This window comes from Periplaneta americana, chromosome 2, assembly GCF_040183065.1.
Source record: "Periplaneta americana isolate PAMFEO1 chromosome 2, P.americana_PAMFEO1_priV1, whole genome shotgun sequence".
Taxonomy (NCBI): domain Eukaryota; kingdom Metazoa; phylum Arthropoda; class Insecta; order Blattodea; family Blattidae; genus Periplaneta; species Periplaneta americana.
The window spans coordinates 2,145,094-2,166,273 of NC_091118.1; the positions used below are offsets into that span (position 1 = coordinate 2,145,094).

Sequence of the window (21,180 nt, forward strand, 5' to 3'; positions counted from 1 at the left end):
ATCGATATATTTTTTGTAAAATATATCGTTTATCGAAATTGGGTTTGTAATATATTGCAATATCAATATATTGGTAATTAAATTATTTCCTCCATCTCTATTGTCAACAGTGGAAAAACAAGACTGACACTGTGCAGTATCATGAATGGCTTGAAAATCACGAAGCTGACTGCTGCATCAATCACAGAGGTACTTCAGGTAACGTGGAAGTGGAAGGGATGAAGAAAATTTTTTCTCGCTCCATGGATATCTACAAGGTACGGTATCTGAACTACATTGGGGATGGAGACACCAAGAGTTTCAAAGCTGTAAGTGAATTACATCCTTATGGGCCTGAAGTGGAATTACAGAAAATAGAGTGTGTTGGTCATACTCAGAAACGTATGGGGACACAACTGAGAGGAGAGAAGAATGAATGGAAGGGGAAAAAACTAAAAGACAATAAACCTCTCTCAGGAAAAAACAGACTGACAGATGCTGTCATCAATACACTTGCTGCATATCATGGCAATGATATTAGAGCCAACTGTACTTCAGTGAATGACATGAGAAGGGCAATATGGGCTGTATGCTATCATAAGGCATCTACTGATGCTAACCCAATGTATAATTTCTGCCCTAAAGGTATTGATTCTTGGTGTCCCTACCAGCGTGTGGTGCATGAGGGTACAGTAAAGGACTATAGGCACAAGAAAACACTTCCAGCAGCCATCATGGAGGTAATGAAGCCTGTTTGCAAGAAGTTAGTGGCCACTGAACTCCTAAAAAAAGTGTGTTGGAGGATATACACAGAATAATAATGAATCCTTCAATTTAAAAATCTGGAAAATTTGTCCGAAAACTGGATTTGCTGGTATCAAAGTAGTTCAGATTGCTATAAATGATGCAGTGATGACCTTTAATGAGGGCATGCAGTCCAGAACGAAAGTGCTGGAGAAGCTGGAGCTGGTACCTGGAAAATTTTGCCAGGAAGCAATGTTGAAGCAAGATGAACTTCGTGTTCAATCATCAACCAAGAGGACACTGGAGAGGACAAAAGAAGCCAGGGTATGCAGCAAAGGAGGGTCTATTCTATGCACCAGGTGCATTTTAATTCCACCACTCGCCTTCGGTAAGTTTGTCACTCGTTCCCCGTAACTTGCAATTTTTCATTACCATTTCCCTCATAACTTGGAAACTATTTCAGATAATGCTACGAAATTTTAAATGCATGTCTATTGGCTGTAGATAAACAAAATGTACCAGAATCCATGTTGTAGTGTGTATAGTTTAGAAATTAAAAATAAAAAAACTTCCAAAAAAAGTTGACAATTTACGTGCATCATGAAAAAAATAATAAAAAAAATATTAGTTATTTATAAATTGCAGAGACTCTGGTACAGTTTGTGGATATGGATCTTAGAAACATAACAAAAAAGAAATTATGTAAAAATATTGAAAATTGTGGAAATTATTAAGGAAATGCTATCCAAGTGCACATTTTACATACGCCATTTTGAATATTTAATTAGCGGTAATGGATCATATTTCTTAAAAAACCAAATATGGTATCTTGAAGCTGAAGTAGTACAAATATACCCTGCCAATTTTTAATTTAATACTGTTTCTAGATACTGAGAAAGAAATTTCTGTTTTTTGCCTAATTTGTAATACTCAATGGTGGATCTACCCCCTTAAAACCACAGTAGTATCTACATTGAACATGCTGTAAAAGTTTCATGTTTCTAGTATCAAAACTGTAAGAGCCTTTACACTTTGAACATGGCGAAATGTGCTGAAGAAATATGAGAAAACTGCTTACCTATACCTAAAGTTTGCTTGGAATTAAAGTTCAAGGATGCAGCCATTTAACTTAAATATGACGTAATTTTTTATGCTTTCAAGTGCAGAAACTTGCTCAACTATAAATATGCCTAAGAGATTGCCGATTCATCTTTTAGGAAAAACCGAAAATGTAATTTTTTACTGATAATGAACATGGAAGGAGTAATAGTAGGAGGAAGAAGAATAAAGTGCATAAGGCTAAGAGAGATGAAGTTACAGGAGAATGGAGAAAGTTACATAAATGCAGAACTGCACGCATTGTATTCTTCACCGGACATAATTAGGAACATTAAATCCAGACGTTTGAGATGGGCAGGGCATGTAGCACGTATGGGCGAATCCAGAAGTGGATATAGAGTGTTAGTTGGGAGACCGGAAGGAAGAAGACCTTTGGGGAGGCTGAGAAGTAGATAGGAGGATAATATTAAAATGGATTTGAGGGAGATAGAATATGATGGTAGAGACTGGATTAATCTTGCTCAGGATAGGGACCGATGGCAAATTGTATGAGGGCGGCAATGAACCTCCGGGTTCCTTAAAAGCCATAAATAAGTAATATCTTCTACCCACAACAAGACAGCACATCTAATATCTCAAAGGAAGACCCCGATGCTATGATTTACTTTGGTGGTTGGGGATATTCAGCGTACTGGTGACTCTGTATAATAAAATAAGTTCCAATCCAGGTTCAAGGGCACACTCCACTAATTACAACTTTTTTTCTAATTTTTTTCAACTAAATTTTGATACCATGTTTACTATGTAAAGGACTAACAAAATCGAAATTTGTAACTCCCAAAATTTTTTTGACTTTTGATTTTTTATTTCTTTTATAAATATTTTCAAACCCAACTTGTTAGAAGAAGATCTCAATTTTTAAGCTTCCTTTATCTTGCTTACATTCAGAAACATGAGAAGCATTTCTATGTATTCATTTTATGAAATGTCTCATTTATTCACTGTCAAAACATTTTTTTTTTCGAAAATTTGAAAATACTATTTCTATAATTCATGAAAAAAAATGTTAACAAAAGGAACTAGCGGCATTTCTTACAAAATAAATGCATAGAAACATGGAACTACCTCATAAATACTTGCAGTAAAAATTTCATCCAGTTTGGTTAATATTTGGCATAAAAAGTTGGTGTTCAATCAACAAAAATAAATGTACAGAAAGTAGATTTGAAAGTAAAATGAATATTTATGTAAAGCAAACCTATTAAAATTCTCCTCCGCTACATTCATCTGCTAACTTCAGGAACTCAGCTTTAGAACAAGAAGTTACTAGATTTATAATCAGAAATTTGTAAAAAAGGAATTCTTTGATGAAAAGTAATTTTGACAGCTCTTTAAATGCCACGCACTCTTACAGCCTCAATTAAAAAATCATTACTCGTACAGTAGAACTTGGTTATAGCGACCTCGATTTGTGTGACACCTCGCCTATAACGTCAAATATTCTGTGGTCCCAACTAATTCCTCATAAGACATTTGCTTTTCTACCTTGCTTAATACGACAAACGTATATGCGTCTACCTCACATATAACGTCATTTTCATCCTCAGTTTGGAATACAATTTTCTAAGAATCAAAGTATTTTAAGAAATATTTTGCTGAAATCTGCCAAATCCTTTACTGTCCCCTTCTATCATAGACCTCTGGAATGCAGGCAGATTCCCCACCCCACGTAACATTTCTATGAAGCTAGAGGAGGGAGTATGAAGCTAGGAGAAGGCGCAGTGAAATTGCAACTGAAATAATGAACATAGAAAGTAATTTAGAAAGTGTGTATTGGGCAAGTAGGAGACAACAGAGTAAAATGACTGATTACTTCACTCCTAAGTGAAGAAGTTTGGTGGGTAATGAACAAACTGTTTTAATACAGAATACTGTATTTATAATTGTACATCTATTTTATTGTGTTCATGGTATGCTTAAAAGTGAATACATAAATCTAAAATAAGCCTAATTATGTTTATTATTTTTCATTCTCCACTTCACTAGATTGATAATATGAATCCCGGTTTATAACAACATAATTTTCAAGGTCCCTTGGATGTCATTATAACCAAGTTCTACTGTATTTGTAATCAGGATTGAACTAAATCCATTTGTGGTATGCACTCAAAACCAAGCTTTACGTCTCATCACTGGTGCAATCAAAACTACTCCAATTGAAGCCATGCAAATAATCACATCTAATATACCTGTTGTAACAGATCTTGAAACACAAGCCTTTTAACCTATGAAAAATTAAGAAGGCTTCCAAATTGGGATAAATGGAGTAAATACAAAGATTCTAAATTTACATTGAGGACCCAAAATGGATACATACAAGAGGTAGAAAAGCTTAAGCAAATTCTAGAAATACCAAGTGAAAAGGAAAACTTGATGAATAGATATAATCCACTTAATAACTTCAAAGTAGATTGCTGCCTTGATCTTGATCAAGTCTTCAACAAAAAAGATATAAATCCAGAAATAGCAAAAGCCATTGCCCTACAAACAATTAATAGAAAATATCCACAAAAGGACTGGTTGTACATTTACAGTGATGGATCTCTCATGGATCAAAATGAAGGAGCTGGAGCAGGAGCTACTTGTCAGTACTTTCCTCTTTATAAAAATGTTGGCAAGTACACAACAAATTTTGATGGCGAAGTTGAAGCCATTTATACATCACTTCAAAATGTATTTGTTTGGCTAAACCAAAACCTAAAATGGAAAAAATAAAATAAATTCATTGCATGGTAAAACAAATTCAAATGCTAAATAAAAAAGTGGTCTTCCAATGGATCCCGGCCCACTGCGGACTGAACGGTAACGAGAAAGCAGATATGTTAGCAAAGAAAGGAATTTATATCAACTTAAAAACAAATTTCAAGTTCCCATATGAATCAATAAAGCGAGTCATAAAAAGAATAAGTTACAGCAAACAGGCAAAACATCAAAATTCAAAATGGAAAGAATCATTCAAAGATCCAAAACTAATTCCTCATCTACCTCGAAAATCTGCCGTGGCCATGTTTACATTGATTACTGGTCATGATTACTCGTATTGGAGTACTGAATTCACCTAAATGCTTACTGTGCACCAGAGAAGAGGGCATGGAGATGGAGCATCTGGCTAATTGTGAAACACTTAGGACATTTGTGGACCTTCCATCGAAATATTGGGAAGCAAGAAGGATGATGACTTCATTGTTAAATCCAGAGCATTACATACACACACACCATTTGCGGTATGAAAATATACATTTTAAAGAAGTGAAAGCCAATTAATTTTTTTTGAAAATTTTCATGATTTCCAGTGGAGTCTCCCTGCCTATCAGGCACAGATATCTCGGGAACACAAGTTGTCTCCTAGGAGATCGAACTCAGTTGCACTGTGAAGGTGGTCCCCCACTGCAGTCTGCTGGGATCATTTCTGGTTTATGGCGCACACAATTGGCCGGCCATGTTAAGTGCTGGTGTAGCTGTATACGCCCTCAGTTAGAAGAAGAACAAAGAAGTGGCAGTCAACAGTAAACTTGCACAGGACAAGGGTAAACTGAAGACAAAGGGTTGGTTGTTAAAATAAGTTAAAAAAATAGCAAATAAATACATTTTGAAGTTATTTTTCAAAGAAAAAATAATTATAGGCAGTCACACTCTTAAATGCAGAACAAATAGGCCTAACTAAAAACAAAGAAACAATATTTTAAACAAATGAGATGAATGATTGAAGTAATTCACAGTTAAGCTTAACACAAGAAATGTCCAGGTGACAACCTAAATTCAATAACTGATCAAATTAACATAAAAATTATCAAAAATCTAAAGTCCACAGAAATAAATGAGTAATGCCATACTAACAGGTTTTTTTTTCAGTTGTCTCAAAACGTGGTTTTTCTTACTTGGTCATTTACTCATTTAGGAAATCATGTTTAAACTGTAATATTTTAGTTGAAAAGGCACATAAATTGAAATAAATGGCATACTTTTCATTAGTAGTATTTAACATTGCAAACATTCGTCTTCACAGTAACAATGTAGGCTACTTTCATGACAGTTTCAGCGGTGTTGGGCGTAAGAAGGGCGTGGCCACCTCATTACATGGCTGTTAATGTACAGGCATTTGGTTATTTCACTATAACCTAGGCCTAACGCCTCTACATTTACTATAAATCATTGCTGTTCATATGCAAACTATGCAATGTTTTTAATAACACTATTCCACCACAAACTAAGAGTCTGGCCAATTTACCCTGTAAATTTACAGTGAACAAAAAAAAAAAAAAATGAAGAAAAAATGGAATTTCTGTTCTATATTATGCATAAGAGAAAATGAATGTGTAACTTATTTCTTATGCAAAGGTACAGTTTCTGTAAATTGCTGTAGGGAAGATCTAGAACCTAGCTTAATTTTTTTATTACTGGTACAATTTTCAAAGTGCCCTGTGTGTGAAAAGTAAAGGACGCTATGTAAGAAATACACTTGAAAATAATTATTTTGTTGACATGACCCATTTGTACACGAACACTGTTTGCAGTGCCTCTGGCAGTGTTTAAAAAGAATTATTTAGGCTAGAAGTAAAACAGACTGGCCTCTGCTAAAATTGTTATGCTTTTACTTCGTGACTGATCTGACATATTCTCGCAATAAATATATTTCTTATTTATTGACCAAACACAATGTTTCTCTGTATGGTTTCATATTATATTTTCGAATGTGAGCAACCTGAGACCATTACACTGATACAAACATAGTACGCAATTATTATTATAGGTCATTCGTTATCTCGTGGACCCAATTAATGCATTCGTGTGCCATAGCTCAATACTATGTTGGGGGTAAGTGAGCTAGTTTGCTAGTCTAAGTGTAGCGACGTCCATTCTTCCTTCCCCTCATGAGCAAGTAGCTTTCACGAGATACCGAATGGTGATTATTATTATTACTATTATTATTATTATTATTATTATTATTATTATTATTATTATTGTTATTATTTTAATTTGTATCAATGTGCTGGACTTTTATTGGCAGACAGCTGTTATCCAGCACAAAAATATAAAAAATAAATAAGTAAACAAGTTTAATAAATAAAGAAATGAAATTATTGTTATTATTATAATTTGTATCACTGTGCTGGACTTCTATTGGCAAACAGCTGTTATCCAGCACAGAAATATCAAATATAAATAGATGAACTAAACAAATAAATAAACAAATGAAATTATTATTATTATTATTATTATTATTATTATTATTATTATTATTATTATTATTATTATAGCTAAAGCAAGGAGATGCATTTTCACCTCTACTTTTTAACTTTGCTCTAGAGTATGCCATTAGAAAAGTCCAGGATAACAGAGAGGGTTTGGAATTGAACGGGTTACATCAGCTGCTTGTCTATGCGGATGACGTGAATATGTTAGGAGAAAATCCACAAACGATTAGGGAAAACACGGGAATAATCAAATACTTTGTCTTTTCGGGATTTACTTCCAAACCTATTTATAAAACAGTTATATTACCGGTTGTTCTGTATTGTTGTGAAACTTGATTCTCACTTTGAGAGAGGAACATAGGTTAAGGGTGTTTGAGAATAAGATGCTTAGGAAAATATATGGGGCTAAGAGGATGAAGTTACAGGAGAATGGAGAAAGTTACACAACACAGAGAACTGCACGCATTGTATTCTTCACCTGACATAATTAGGAACATAAAATCCAGACGTTTGAGATGGGCAGGGCATGTAGCAAGTATGGGTGAATCCAGAAATACATATAGAGTGTTAGTTAGGAGGCCAGAGGGAGAAAGACCTTTTGGAAGGCCGAGACGTAGATGGGATATTAAAATGGATTTGAGGGAGGTGGGATATGATGGTAGAGACTGGATTCATCTTGCTCAGGATAGGGACAAATGGCGGGCTTATGTGAGAGCGGCAATGAACCTTCGGGTTCCTTAAAAGCCAGTAAGTATTATTATTATATACTAGATAGAATGGTATATTATTTAGCTTATGTATGACAACATTAATTGGTCATGTGTACCTACAGACGTCTGTTATCATATGGTCTGATTGACATTATTGCTGTAAGCAAACTAAATTTGTTGTTTTATTAGGTTAATTTCAGATTAAATTGTCGGTTATATTTTATATTTAGGGCCTACATATTGTATATGAACGAGAATATTGTCATATTTGCATCTTTCTGCGCCCTGTTTTCTTAAGCAGGCCTAAATGGAAATCTGTACCAATTTAAGAACTCTGTTTACCCAATTAGTATTATAATTACTTTAATAAAATTAATATCGTGCCTTGTTTGTGTTGCATTCCATTTTTTTTTCACGTTACTTCACATGAAATAATCTTTTTTACAACAAACTAGCGTCTACTCAAACAAATTAAAAGTTAAACTTCCATATATTATCGGAAATAACGTAATAAGTAATAAAAATAGTAGTGATATTTTTTTTTGTTAAAGTTCAATTTGGGAGGCCTGAGGGAAAAAGACCTTTGGGGAGGCCGAGACGTAGATGGGAAGATAATATTAAAATGGATTTGAGGGAGGTAGGATATGATGATAGAGACTGGATTATTCTTGCTCAGGATAGGGACCAATGGCGGGCTTGTGCGAGGGCGGCAATGAACCTGCGGGTTCCTTAAAAGCCAGTAAGTAAGTAAAGTTCAATTTATTTTAATTAGGCACTCGTTGAGCAACTAATTTTATATGCAGCGTTCGTAATTGTAAGTATTTATATAAATATTAATAGAATTTTTGAAAACTATTTACAGAAAATTATTTACTGTTAACCAAAATTCGAAACGCTGTTACTATTCCTATAGGTCAATTAAACTGAATTTGCATATCGTCTAAATGTAGAGGGAAGAATACTACTTCCACATTTATTTATTTAAGTTATTTATGTATTTATTTATGTATTTAAGTTATTTATGCATTTATTTATTTATTTATTTATTTAATGTTTTAATCAGAGTGCAGAATACTACTTTCACATTCTTTTATTTTATTAATTATTTACTTAATTCAATTAATTATTTATTTTATCAATTATATATTCATTTAATTTTTTGTTTAGCTATTTATTTACTTTTTTACTGTAGGACGGACCAGAATCCTTTATCATTGCCCCTTTACCAACTTCACGTTGCCCATTTCATTCGCTACCACTAAGTGACATTTCTGACACGGTACGCAACATTGTATCAGTCATTACTCATTTACGCCCATTATTTCCTAAAACACGTATTTCGCAATACATAATATCTTAAAATGAGTTCTACTTTATATTTCAAGCCGTTATATTATTATGGTTAGTTTAGAAATTGTCAACACTTAGCGACTAACGGGTGTTTCTTTACATTACATTATTTTTCGTTGCCATTGTTTTATAATCCGCCATGATGTCATTCCTTTCTCACAGGTTCATTGACCTTGCATCATACTTAATTTTGCGCGAAATATATAAAGCTAGTCGGTGGGAAATGATTTAAAAATACCCGAACACACAATTTGCACTGGTTCTGTTAGTTTGGCATAAGTTTCAAACAAAATACATAAATGGCAGTCAAATAATAAGCAACAAATCATTCTTAGACACAGTACATTACCTTTGTAAACGAAGCGTCCTTTGTGCCAAGTTCTAAATCCGTATTCAAAAGTTTTCGTATCACATATTAGAATTAAAAAGTTCGTATCACAGATAATTCTTGCTTACATCTTCCTGCCTTCATACTAAAATCCGATTTCCCTAATATACTACAAATTAACACTGCTTAAAGACTCTATTTCACGAATAAATTAGACGTAATACACCTTAATACATTACTGCCACACAAAACTTCGAACGATGTTCCAAACTCAAAGCACGCATTCAGCGGTTGCATTTGTTTAACAAAAAATTACGTAGCAGCGGAATCTTTCGTCACAAACTGTCATTCTCAGATCGAACTCGTTTATTAAGGTCGACCTGTCGCTTAATTCCTACTGAAAACTGAACTGTATGGAAATTACGTTGCAAATGTAGAGAATAGGAAATCTTCTAAGAATGACCATCGAGTAAATTATGAACCCTATCTTCAGACATAACGTAACTATTTAGCCCTGAAGAAATACGAATCAGGGAAAACAAAAGATAAACATAACACTTGTAAATTTTTCTAAGAGCGTACATCGCGATGTATATTGCGTAGTACAGTTTACTATTCATAGACGTTTAACATGGGCAGTCTATGATTTGTAAATACTGCCTTCCTCGTTTATTTTTTAGAATTTCACAATTAAAATTATTTTATAAGGGACTGAAAGTTCATCAAAATGCACTCTTTTAATCTCTTAGAGATTCAGAGAAATTAATGAAAAATTCTACATGTATGCTGGATTTTACCTAACGTATCAAGAATGTAATTTTAATTTTGTGTTGTTTGTTCCGCCATGACCCCATGAAAGTCGATGTCAAGTACAACAGAAATAAAAAAAATTGCACGTACTTACATACTGGCTTTTAAGGAACCCGGAGGTTCATTGCCGCCCTCACATAAGCCTGCCATCGGTCCCTATCCTGAGCAACATTAATCCAGTCTCTACCATCATATCCCACCTCCCTCAAATCCATTTTAATATTATCTTCCCATCTACGTCTCGGCCTCCCTAAAGGTCTTTTTCCCTCCGGCCTCCCAACTAACACTCTATATGTATTTCTGGATTCGACCATACATGCTACATGCCCTGCCCATCTCAAACGTCTGGATTTAATGTTCCTAATTATGTCAGGTGAAGAATACAATGCGTGCAGCTCTGTGTTGTGTAACTTTCTGCATTAAAAAAAATTGCACATATAAGAAACAAATATGAAAGGTTAAATAAAGCAAATCAAGTTACACATTTCAGAATTGTATTTAATTAATTTAATTGTTCTGAACTTAGTAATAGTGCATTTCGGTGCCTTTTAACCCCTTAACATTTTACCTTATAAAATGCTGCTATGAAACATATGATATGGAGAATATAGTAGTCTTACAAATAATAATAATAATAATAATAATAATAATAATAATATTGTTATTATTATTACGGTTTTTTTACTAATGGTGGGTACTTGACCCATATCAAGCCAGTTGTGCAGGCCTAGACCAGTTTACCAACAGAGTGGTTGCCCAGGGTGCACCACAGCAGGCTGGTCTACACTACACCCACAATGAAATGAGTTATGACGGAGATTTGTTGGGATGCCACAGGGGAGCGGAAAGCCGCAGAGAAAATTTCTGTGTTACCTGGACCACGGGCTTCTGCAACAGAAGTTATAAATCTGGAGTATTCCAGGATGGAACCCAGATCCACAGGATTGTAACATCAGTGCTCTAGCCACTAGACCACCGTGACAGCTTTAATTCCCATGTTGAATCCCTGTGTGTAGGAAGCTGTGTCACACAATGTAGGCTGTATCATGTTAAACAAAATCCCACATACTGCTTGTACACCACTACCATTACAGGATGCTAGGCATACGTCACGACTGATAGCTAGCGCTGGGCTTATAATTCTGTGGACCTGCGGTCGATCCCCAGCATAACCCTGATTTATAACTTAGGTTAGGCAAGCCCATGGTCCAGGTAACACGGGGGTTTTTTCCCCGGTTCCCCTCTGGCATCCCAACAAATCTTCATAATCATCTCATCGCAGATGTAGTGTAGACCAGCCTCCTACGACGCACTTTGGTCTACTACTCTGTCGGTGAATTGGTCTACACATCTGGCTTGAAATGGGTGAATGACCTAAGTCAAATACCCGCAATTAGTAAACTATATGTGAAAATTATTGCATACATACAAAAACGACTCTCAGCGATCACAGGCTGCCAACAATAGAAAAGTTGAAGGAAATATTACAGAGTGCATGAACTTTATGTATATGTGTTGGAGAAAGTCGTTAGGTTTTCATTGAACATGGTAAAGTTGGTAATAATAATAATATTAATAATAATAATAATAATAATAATAATAATAATAATAATATCTCAACATATGCATTCACATCACATACAGTAGATATATGCTTTGGCAATAGCAATTAAGGATTTCCCGTTTATTAATTCAGTTTTTTTTAACTTGTCATAAATAATTCGAAATTAAACAAAAAGAAGCTACATGAACGTGAAATTCTCAGAAGGGTGAATTCTAAGATCTGAGTTGTACCAGTAATTTTTTTTTTCTGGTCACCTGAATTCATCAGTCATCATTTTCCACAGCCCTCTATACAATGTATGTATGTATAGTCAACAGTCCGAAGACTGATTGGGACCTCATAAGTAACACCAATAAGGCATCACTTATCAGGCAGATAAGTCAATAGATATTGGGGTTTGGTGGCCAGTTCTTCCCCCCCCCCTCCATTGCATACATTGCTGACTAGTAACACAGTAAAGTGATCAGACTTGAGATTATACAGCATATAACAGTATAAAATGTGTGTGATAAGGAGACAGACAGAGAGAGAGAGCCACAAATTGAAAATGAAAGCCAAATCGAGACAGTTCTTAAGAGCCCAAGGTTTAGTTACCAAGTGCTGGGTAGTATTGGAAACCAATGACCTTAACTTCTTTCCATTTCGTTGTCAGTCCCTTGTGTCTCTTTTCTTTCTGTGCACAAACTAGTTCAGCATGCCTTATAATACAGTCTGATTTGTTTGCTACATGCCCTAAAATTTTTCACAGTAGAGCCATACCCTTTACACACTGTGGAAATCGAAGTAATGGATGCAACAGTATCATGTATAACTCAAACCTATGTCCTTTTAAGTATATTTCTGTAACACTACTTCTTTAGAACTATTTATAAGTAACAGCAACTGTATCAACAAACTTCATTTCCATAGCAACAGCAGCAACACTATTAATAGTATTATTACACTGGCATAGGGATTTAACATGCGAAATCACTTCTTCTCAAAATACTCTGTCTGTCTCTCCTGTTTATTTTAGGGAATAATATTACAAGTTTATCTGTTTATCTTTCGAAAATAATCCTAATACAACCATAACAAATTTTTTTATTTAAATATAAAATTATCTTCAAAACTAAAACTTTATAAAGAATGTGTAAAATATAGGGCGATCCTTTGGGGAAAAACATAAAATAAAAACGTGATAAAATGAGAACCGTTGCTATTCATTGTTAACTTAATTTGTACATGCATTCTAGAAAAATTGAAGTTTTGTCCAAATTAGAAGTCAATGTGTCCAGCACAACACAGTTCATATCTTGAGGCTAGTTCCTCCCATGTGTGGTCTAACTGACAGTGTGTGTGCTGTTGGCCAGGAAGGTGGGACTCCAACTATTCTGACCCCTCAGGAGGAAGAACTTATGGCAAATGCCAAGAAAGACAGTCCTTTAAATATTATCTCTATTTAATGCATTGTAGGACCTAGGTACATTATTTTTTAAAGAAAATAAGCAACATGGTCAAGTAGCATTGAACATGTGGTCTTACTTTTGTTTTTCTTGGTCAACTACTGACTGGGCGATTGTGCATGTACAATTATTTATTGTCTGAAAATATGGTAAAAACTACTTTATGGATCCATTATTTGCTTTTGGGTACAAAAATATATAAGTTTTTGAATACCATGTACAAATTTGTCATATCCCCTAAAGAAAAATTCAAATAATTGTTTTGCAAAAGATTTTTCCTTAAACAGTCAAGTAATGGCAACCCCAGCCTCATTGTCTGGGCTTTTGACTACAGTCTGAAGTTCTGGTTTCGATTTCCGGTTAGAATACTGAAATTTTTCCTTAAAGGGAAGAATTGTTTCTATGTTCGTCCATTGTCTGGAAATTAGGTTAAGTTTAGATTTTAGACTTCTCCTGTGCCACACAGACATACAGTCATCCTATCATATCACTGGGGTGATGTAACACCACCTTTCAGGGGCCCTAACGTCACAACTGGATTACACATAAGCCTAAGCAACTGTCAGGAGAGAGGACCACAAATGTCGAAAGGTGGCATTGGAAGGAAAGGGGCTAGTAGGCTATATGATATTCGTGGAAACGCCTTGTTAGGCCTATTGATAGCACATTACCACAGGACACAGTTTTAGATGTTCTGATGTTCAACTCTGCCTTCAATCAGACAGAACCACAGAGAAAGATCACTGTATCCAAACAGGGCATGTTCGAAGCAAGCTGGAGCAGATGGACTTTTGTCTACCATAACTGTAGTAGTATCACCTTCCATTTTTGATCATATAATATCTCCTACTCACAATAAGACAGCAGACGTAATATCTCAAAGAAAGATCCCTATGTTATGATTGACTTCGGCAGCCAGAGATTTTCAGCATACTGGTGATAGGCCTACTGTATAATAAAATAAGTTGTACAAAGATTACAACTGTGTCATAGTCATCCATATTTAAGGAGACACTCCACCAAAAATTAAAACTTTTTTCCTAATGATTCTTTAACCAAAGTTTTATAGCATGTATATTATATAAAGGACTAACAAACCCCAAATTTTGAATTCCCAAATGTTTTTGGATTTTTATTTTTTATTTCTTTTTTCTATTTCTTTTAGAAATATTTTCAAACCCAAGTTTTTAGGAGAAGATGTCAATTTTTAAGCTTTCTTTATTTTGGTTACATTCACAAGACACAGAGATGCATTTATATACATTCATTTTATGTAATGTCTCATTTACTGATTGTCAATTTTTTTAAATTTGAAAATGTTATTTTTTCTATAATTCATGAAAAGAAATATGTTAATAAAAATAAATGCATAGAAATGTGCAGCTACCTCATAAATACTTGCAGTAAAAATTTAATATAGATTGATTAATATGTGGTGCAAAAAAAGTTGGTGTTCATTCAAGAAAAATAAACTTACAGAAAAATGGATTTGAAAGTAAAATCAATATTTATGTTATACATAGGCCTGCCTATTAAACTTTTCCTTCGCTACATTCATGTAGCAACTTCATGGAGTGAACTTTAGAACAAAAAGTTACTAGGTTTGTAATCAGAAATTTATAAAAAGCAATTCTGTGATGAAAAAATAATTTTGACAGTTCTTTAAATGCCACACCCCCTTATAGATTTAATTAAAATAAAAATTAAACGTATTTGAATCAAAATTGAACTAAATCCATTTGCAGTATGAAAATATATATTCTGAAGAAGTGAACTATCCAATAAAAATTGTTTGGAAAATTTTCATGAATTCCAGTGGAGTCCAGTGTTGCCATACCTACTGATTTAGCAGGAGATTTCCTGTTTTCCATTGAATCTACTGCTCTACTAGTTTTTATGTCAAAAGTCCGAATTTCTCCTGCCTTTTTGGCATGCTGCAGTGACCTAGTTCTATGCCCGGATTTTCAACTCATTACTTTAGTACACATAGGCCTATATTATGTCATCATGTCTTATTTTTGCATCTTATACACAAGTCAATGCTTTCATTTGTCTCCCTGCTCATATTGCATTGCCACAATGATGCTTACAAGAAGCAAGGAGGCAGCTCTGCCTGAGTCCAGCGGCAGATTATGATATCAGCACACAGCAGATAAAGACCGTGTTTTATACACGTGGCTCACAGTTATGGGTCTCTGCTATCCACTCGATAGTCTAAGCATAATTACAGATTGATAGAGAACGAATGTTTGAAACCTTACCATGAAAGGATGCAAACCCTCTTCCTCACTCACTCACACACACACACACACACACACAAGTATATAATCTTCATGCAACGTAAGCATGTGATAACTGCCGTCAATTTGCAAAAGGAGACATTTCGGAAATAAAGTGTTGGAAAATCGCAAAACTATAAGTTAAATTAAAATGTTCATAATTTTTTTTTCTAATTAGATCACTATGGATACTTACATTCAGGATCCATGAACATTTTAATATTTTAAGTTTATGATTTTTTGTAGCAATTTTCCATCACTTTCTTATTTTGGACGTATCCCGTTTTGCAAATCGACGACAGAATTAAGTTGTTTCATTATTGTTTTGGGGACCCGGGGAACAGAGGAGGAACGGAACTTATTCAGTAGTGAAGTTTGTTTCTGATTGTGTGCACGTGAAACAGTGAGGGAGTGAAGTGTAGGTAATGACATTTTTTTGTGTTACGTGTATTGCACAGTGATCTTTTAAAATGAAAGTGTCCCAGAAAGAAAGAAAAAAAGTAAATACTCCCAGAATATTATAAATCATAGTGGGAAAATGGGCAGGGCATATGGGCGAATCCAGAAATTCATATAGAGTGTTAGTTGGGAGGCCAGAGGGGAAAAGACCTTTGGGGAGGCCGAGACGTAGATGGGAAGATAATATTAAAATGTATTTGAGGGAGGTGGGATATGATGATAGAGACTGGATTAATCTTGCTCAGGATAGGGACCGATGGCGGGCTTATGAGAGGGCGGAAATGAAGTTCCGGGTTCCTTAAAAGCCAGTAAGTAAGTAAGTAAGTGGGAAAATAGTGAACAGTTTAAAGGATAGTTATGCAAAAGCAGGAAAGAGGATAATTTTTCGTCTGTTATAGTCGCAGCTAATGCAGTACTGTATTTAATATCACCTTTAAAATAAATCATTCGTCAATACATGCAAAATTCCAGATTTAATGCGAAACATTGTCAATAAGACATTACTGTGTAAAAACAAAATTGCATGACTTTGAAATGTACGCTGAGTAGAGATAGCAGTAATTATATTTAGCAAAATTGTTCCATTTCATTGGTTAGGGAAGTGCTATATAGTAATACAACAGTATCATCTTTCTTATAGTACACTGTTTTTAGATTAATATTATAATTACTTACAAATGGCTTTCAAGGAACCCAAAGGTTCATTGCCGCCCTCACATAAGCCCGCCATCGGTCCCTATCCTGAGCAAGATTAATCCAGTCTCTATCATCATATTCCACCTCCCTCAAATCCATTTTAATATTATCCTCCCATCTACGTCTCGGCCTCCCTAAAGGTCTTTCTCCCTCCGGTCTCCCAACTAACGTTCTATAATATTATTAATATTAATAATATAATAATTAATATTATAATAGAAAGAGGAAATTCATGTTTAATTAATCTACTGTAATCTCCTGTTTTTTTTTCGATGATTTTCTCCTGATTTTTATGAGTAGGTCGTGGCAACACTGGTGGAGTCTCCCTGCCTATCAGGCACAGATACCTCGGAAACACAAGTTGTCTCCCAGGAGATCAAACTCAGTTGCACTGTGAAGGAGGTCCCCAACGTGCTGGGATCATTTCTTGTTTATGGGGCACACAATTGGCCGGCCATATATGCATAATTAACCCGTTTTAACCTAGCGTTACGAGTGCAGAAAGCAATATAACTTGCTTCATACCCGTCTTCAATTAATAAAACTGCAATTTTTCTTTGTGAATCGAACCTGCATGATTGGTTCTTTCTTATTACATTATGAAATCACAAATTTATTATACCAGTTGGGCAAGAGCAGCTGCGCGATTCAGATGTTGCTTTCTCAGCAGCAATTTTGGAGAGCAACAAGAAGTAAGATCATTTATTTGTTACTTTGATTAACTTGATTGTAATGTTTGTTGTGGTATTTTACTTATGGTTGATTAAGTATTCGTGTACATCAAGCACAAGTTTACAATCCGTAACATTGTTGTGGATATAATACATTGTTTCTTATGTTACCATATGGTAACGCTAGGCTAATATGTTGTCACTCATTCTTTGTGCTCTCTTGCTACTAACAGTAAGATGGAGGAGTTGCAAGGAAGTACAAGTAACAAAATGAATGTTACAAACAGTGCGTGGAAGTGCACGAGATACTTTGGGAATTAGAAAACGAAAAATTAGAGCATTCTACATAGGCCTGCAGCCACCAAAGTCCAACTTTGTATCTGACGAGAACTCTGCAGATGTAGAGGGTGACATGTTCGACAACCTAAGGGGAAGGAAACTGAGTACTGAAGCTGGGGTTATTTTTGTTAATAGCAACAGAATAGGTGGACCAGACGATATTCCTTTCATGGAAGAAGAAGAAGTTGAAGAGTCATCTGTGATAGAAAGAGAATGATACCGTCAACATTGCAATGTGTGGAAATGGTGCCATCAGGGAAATGTAAGTGGATAAAACAGTATGTTATAACAGTTCATTCGATTTCTCCAGAGAGTGACTTTTAAAGACAGAGATGTGACAAATTTTGTTTTCTTTATAAAAATTCGCTTTATCTATGTAAAAACTGTTTTAGCCCATTTTCACATGGTCGTTAGATGTAGCTATACAAAATGCTTGGCAGACAGGTAGAAGATCTGGCTCACCATTGAATGAATTAGAATTCAAATCAGAGATTTGAAGAAGTCGGGAGCACCCCAAAAGGCAAAGGGTGACCGTCTACTTCCAAATACAGCGATATTGGAGCTACGAGACGTGTCCAAAAAGTAAGTTTCCCTGGGGCCTTTCCAGAAATAAAATACAATTTTATGGAAAGATTTATTCGAACAGATACAGGAATTGTTGAGCTATTTTTTCAACATATTTCCATCTGAATTGAGACTTTTTGTTACCATGGGAACAACAGAGAGGTGCAGACGGCTGTCACACACTGGTTCCGATTCCAGGCAGGAGACTTCTACGAGGGACAAAAGTTGATCCCACGGTTTGACAAATGTCTCAGTTCCGGTGGGAAATATGTTGAAAAATAGTTCCACAATTGCTGTATCTGTTCCAATAAATCTTTTCATGAAATTGTGTTTTCTTTCTGTAAACACCTCCGGGTAAACTTATTTTCTGGACGTCACTCGCAGAACATCTGATTATATAAAATACGATGGAATGGAACATTAGTGATTCCGATACCTGGAGACAAAAGATAGCGATGTGCTAGTGAGAATGCCCTTCTGGCATACAGCTTTCTCAAAATTAGATGTAGGTCTCTGCAGCCCATGTTTTCTGTCATGTCATAAGAAATGTTTACCTTACTACCGAAATGTGTGAAAATCAAACAAAAAATTAATGTAAACCGTTATGTTACGAAAATGTGTTTTGTTCACACCAGTATATTGTGACAATAGTTCTATTATGTATATTTGTTCAGGTATTGTGAAAGTAATTTTCTTATTTTTGTATTTTTTGTATTATTTGTGTGGAGTGTGGTATTGTGTGGGGCAGAAACGTGGACATTACGACGATGTGAAGAGAAAGGAATAGATGCATTTGAAATGTGGATATGGAGAAGAATGGAACATGTTAAGTGGACAGAATAAGAAATGAAGCCGTGTTGGAGAGAGTGGGTGAAGAAAGAATGATGCTGAAACAGATTAGGAAGAGGAAAAGGAATTGGTTGAGTCACTGGCTGAGAAGAAACTGCCTACTGAAGGATGTACTGGAAGGAATGGTGAACGGGAGAAGAGTTCGGGGCAGAAGAAGATATCAGATGATAGACGACATGAAGATATATGGATCATATGAGGAGACTAAGAGGAAGGCAAAAGATAGAATACATTGGAGAATGCTGGGTTTGCAGTGAAAGATCTGGCCTTGGGCAGAACACTGAATGAGTGATGAATATATTATTTGTATGCTAAAGTTCAGTTAAGTTCAATAAATTGCTTGAAAGATGTCATTATAAGGCAATAACTCATTCTTTAAGAGTGTAGGCTTTCACGGCCGGCGTCAATAGTAGAAAAGTTTTCCGGGCTATGAGGCCGTGGTCTGTTGGTTGTGAGACCAAACGTTTCGTTCACTGCTGCGGTGAACATCTTCAGTGGTGTCTATTGCTGGTGCGGCTGGTTCTACTGCGTGTGCCAATTACAGTCTGCGCTGGCTGCATTGTTGTATATATAGTGCGGGATGGGGGGGGCTTGCTGTTGTCGCCTCTGTCCGCGCTCGAATGTGCTTCGCGGGCGGGTTTGCTGTTTTCCACGCGCACACAACACAACCCCGGACGCGGAGCGTGTGGAAAACAGCAAACCCGCCCGCGAAGCACATTCGAGCGCGGACAGAGGCGACAACAGCAAGCCCCCCCCATCCCGCACTATATATACAACAATGCAGCCAGCGCAGACTGTAATCGGCACACGCAGTAGAACCAGCCGCACCAGCAATAGACACCACTGAAGATGTTCACCGCAGCAGTGAACGAAACGTTTGGTCTCACAACCAACAGACCACGGCCTCATAGCCCGGAAAACTTTTCTACCATTCTTTAAGAGTTGACAACTTAATGACCTAGCGTTACCATATGGTCACGCCCTGTAATCCCACATATTCGCTTCAACAATTGAAAACAAAAGCATTGTTGTGTTCAATTACATCCATTTAATTAGTCTATAATGAAATAAACGAAAAACTTGACGAAAAATAATTCAGGCTTTTAAGGGTTAAGTGCTGGTGTAGCTGTATACGCCCTTGGTTAGGAAGAAGAGCAAAGAAGTGGCACAGTCAACAGTAAACTTGCACAGGACAAGGGTAAACTGAACACAAAGGGTTGGTTGTTAAAATAAGCTAAAAAAATAGCAAATAAATACATTCTGAAATTATTTTTCAAAGAAAAAATAATTATAGGCAATCACACTCTTAAATTCAGAACAAATAGGCCTAACTAAAAACAAAGAAACTATATTTCAAACAAATGAGATGAATGATTGAAGTAATTCACAGTTAAGATTAAAACAAATGTCCAGGTGACAACATAAATTCAATAACTGATCAAAGTAACATAAAATAAAAATTACCCGAAATCCATAGAAATAAATGAGTAATGCCATACTAACAGGTTTTTTTTTTTCAGTTGTCTCAAAACGTGGTTTTTGTTATCTGGTCATTTACACATTTGGGCTCAATTTAGGAAATCATATTTAAACTGTATCGTTTAAGTTGAAAACGCACACAAATGGAAATAAATGGCATACTTTTCATTAGTTGTATTTAACAATACAAACATTCGTCTTCACAGTAACAATGTAGGCTACTTTCATGACAGTTTCAGTGGTCTTGGGCGTAAGAAGGGTGTGGCCACCTCATTACATGGCTGTTACTGTACAGGCATTTGGTTATTTCACTGTAACCTAGGCTTAATGCCTCTACATTTAACATAAATAATTGCTGTTCACATTCAAACTATGCAATGTTTTTAATAACACTATTTTTACCAACAAATGATAGTTTGGCCAATTTATCCTGTAAATTTACAGTGAAATAAATGTAAAAAGTAAGATAAAATGGAATTTATGTACTATATTATGCATCAGAGAAAATAAACGTGTATTTCTTACATAGTAGAAAAGTTTTTGTAAATTGCTGTGGGAAGATCTAGAAATAGCTTAATTTTTATTACTGGTACAATTTTC

General features: G+C 35.4%; 1 protein-coding gene across 1 annotated transcript in view; it reads left to right on the forward strand.

Annotated features, from left to right (window-relative positions):
- LOC138711785 (uncharacterized) overlaps window positions 1–21,180 on the forward strand; it is an 85,482-nt gene that overhangs the window by 7,872 nt on the left and 56,430 nt on the right. The window contains exon 2 of the mRNA XM_069842992.1: window positions 111–1,111. Within this exon, the coding sequence (XP_069699093.1) occupies window positions 892–1,111 (220 nt within the window). The 5' untranslated portion in view covers window positions 111–891. The remainder of the gene's footprint in view (window positions 1–110; window positions 1,112–21,180) is intronic.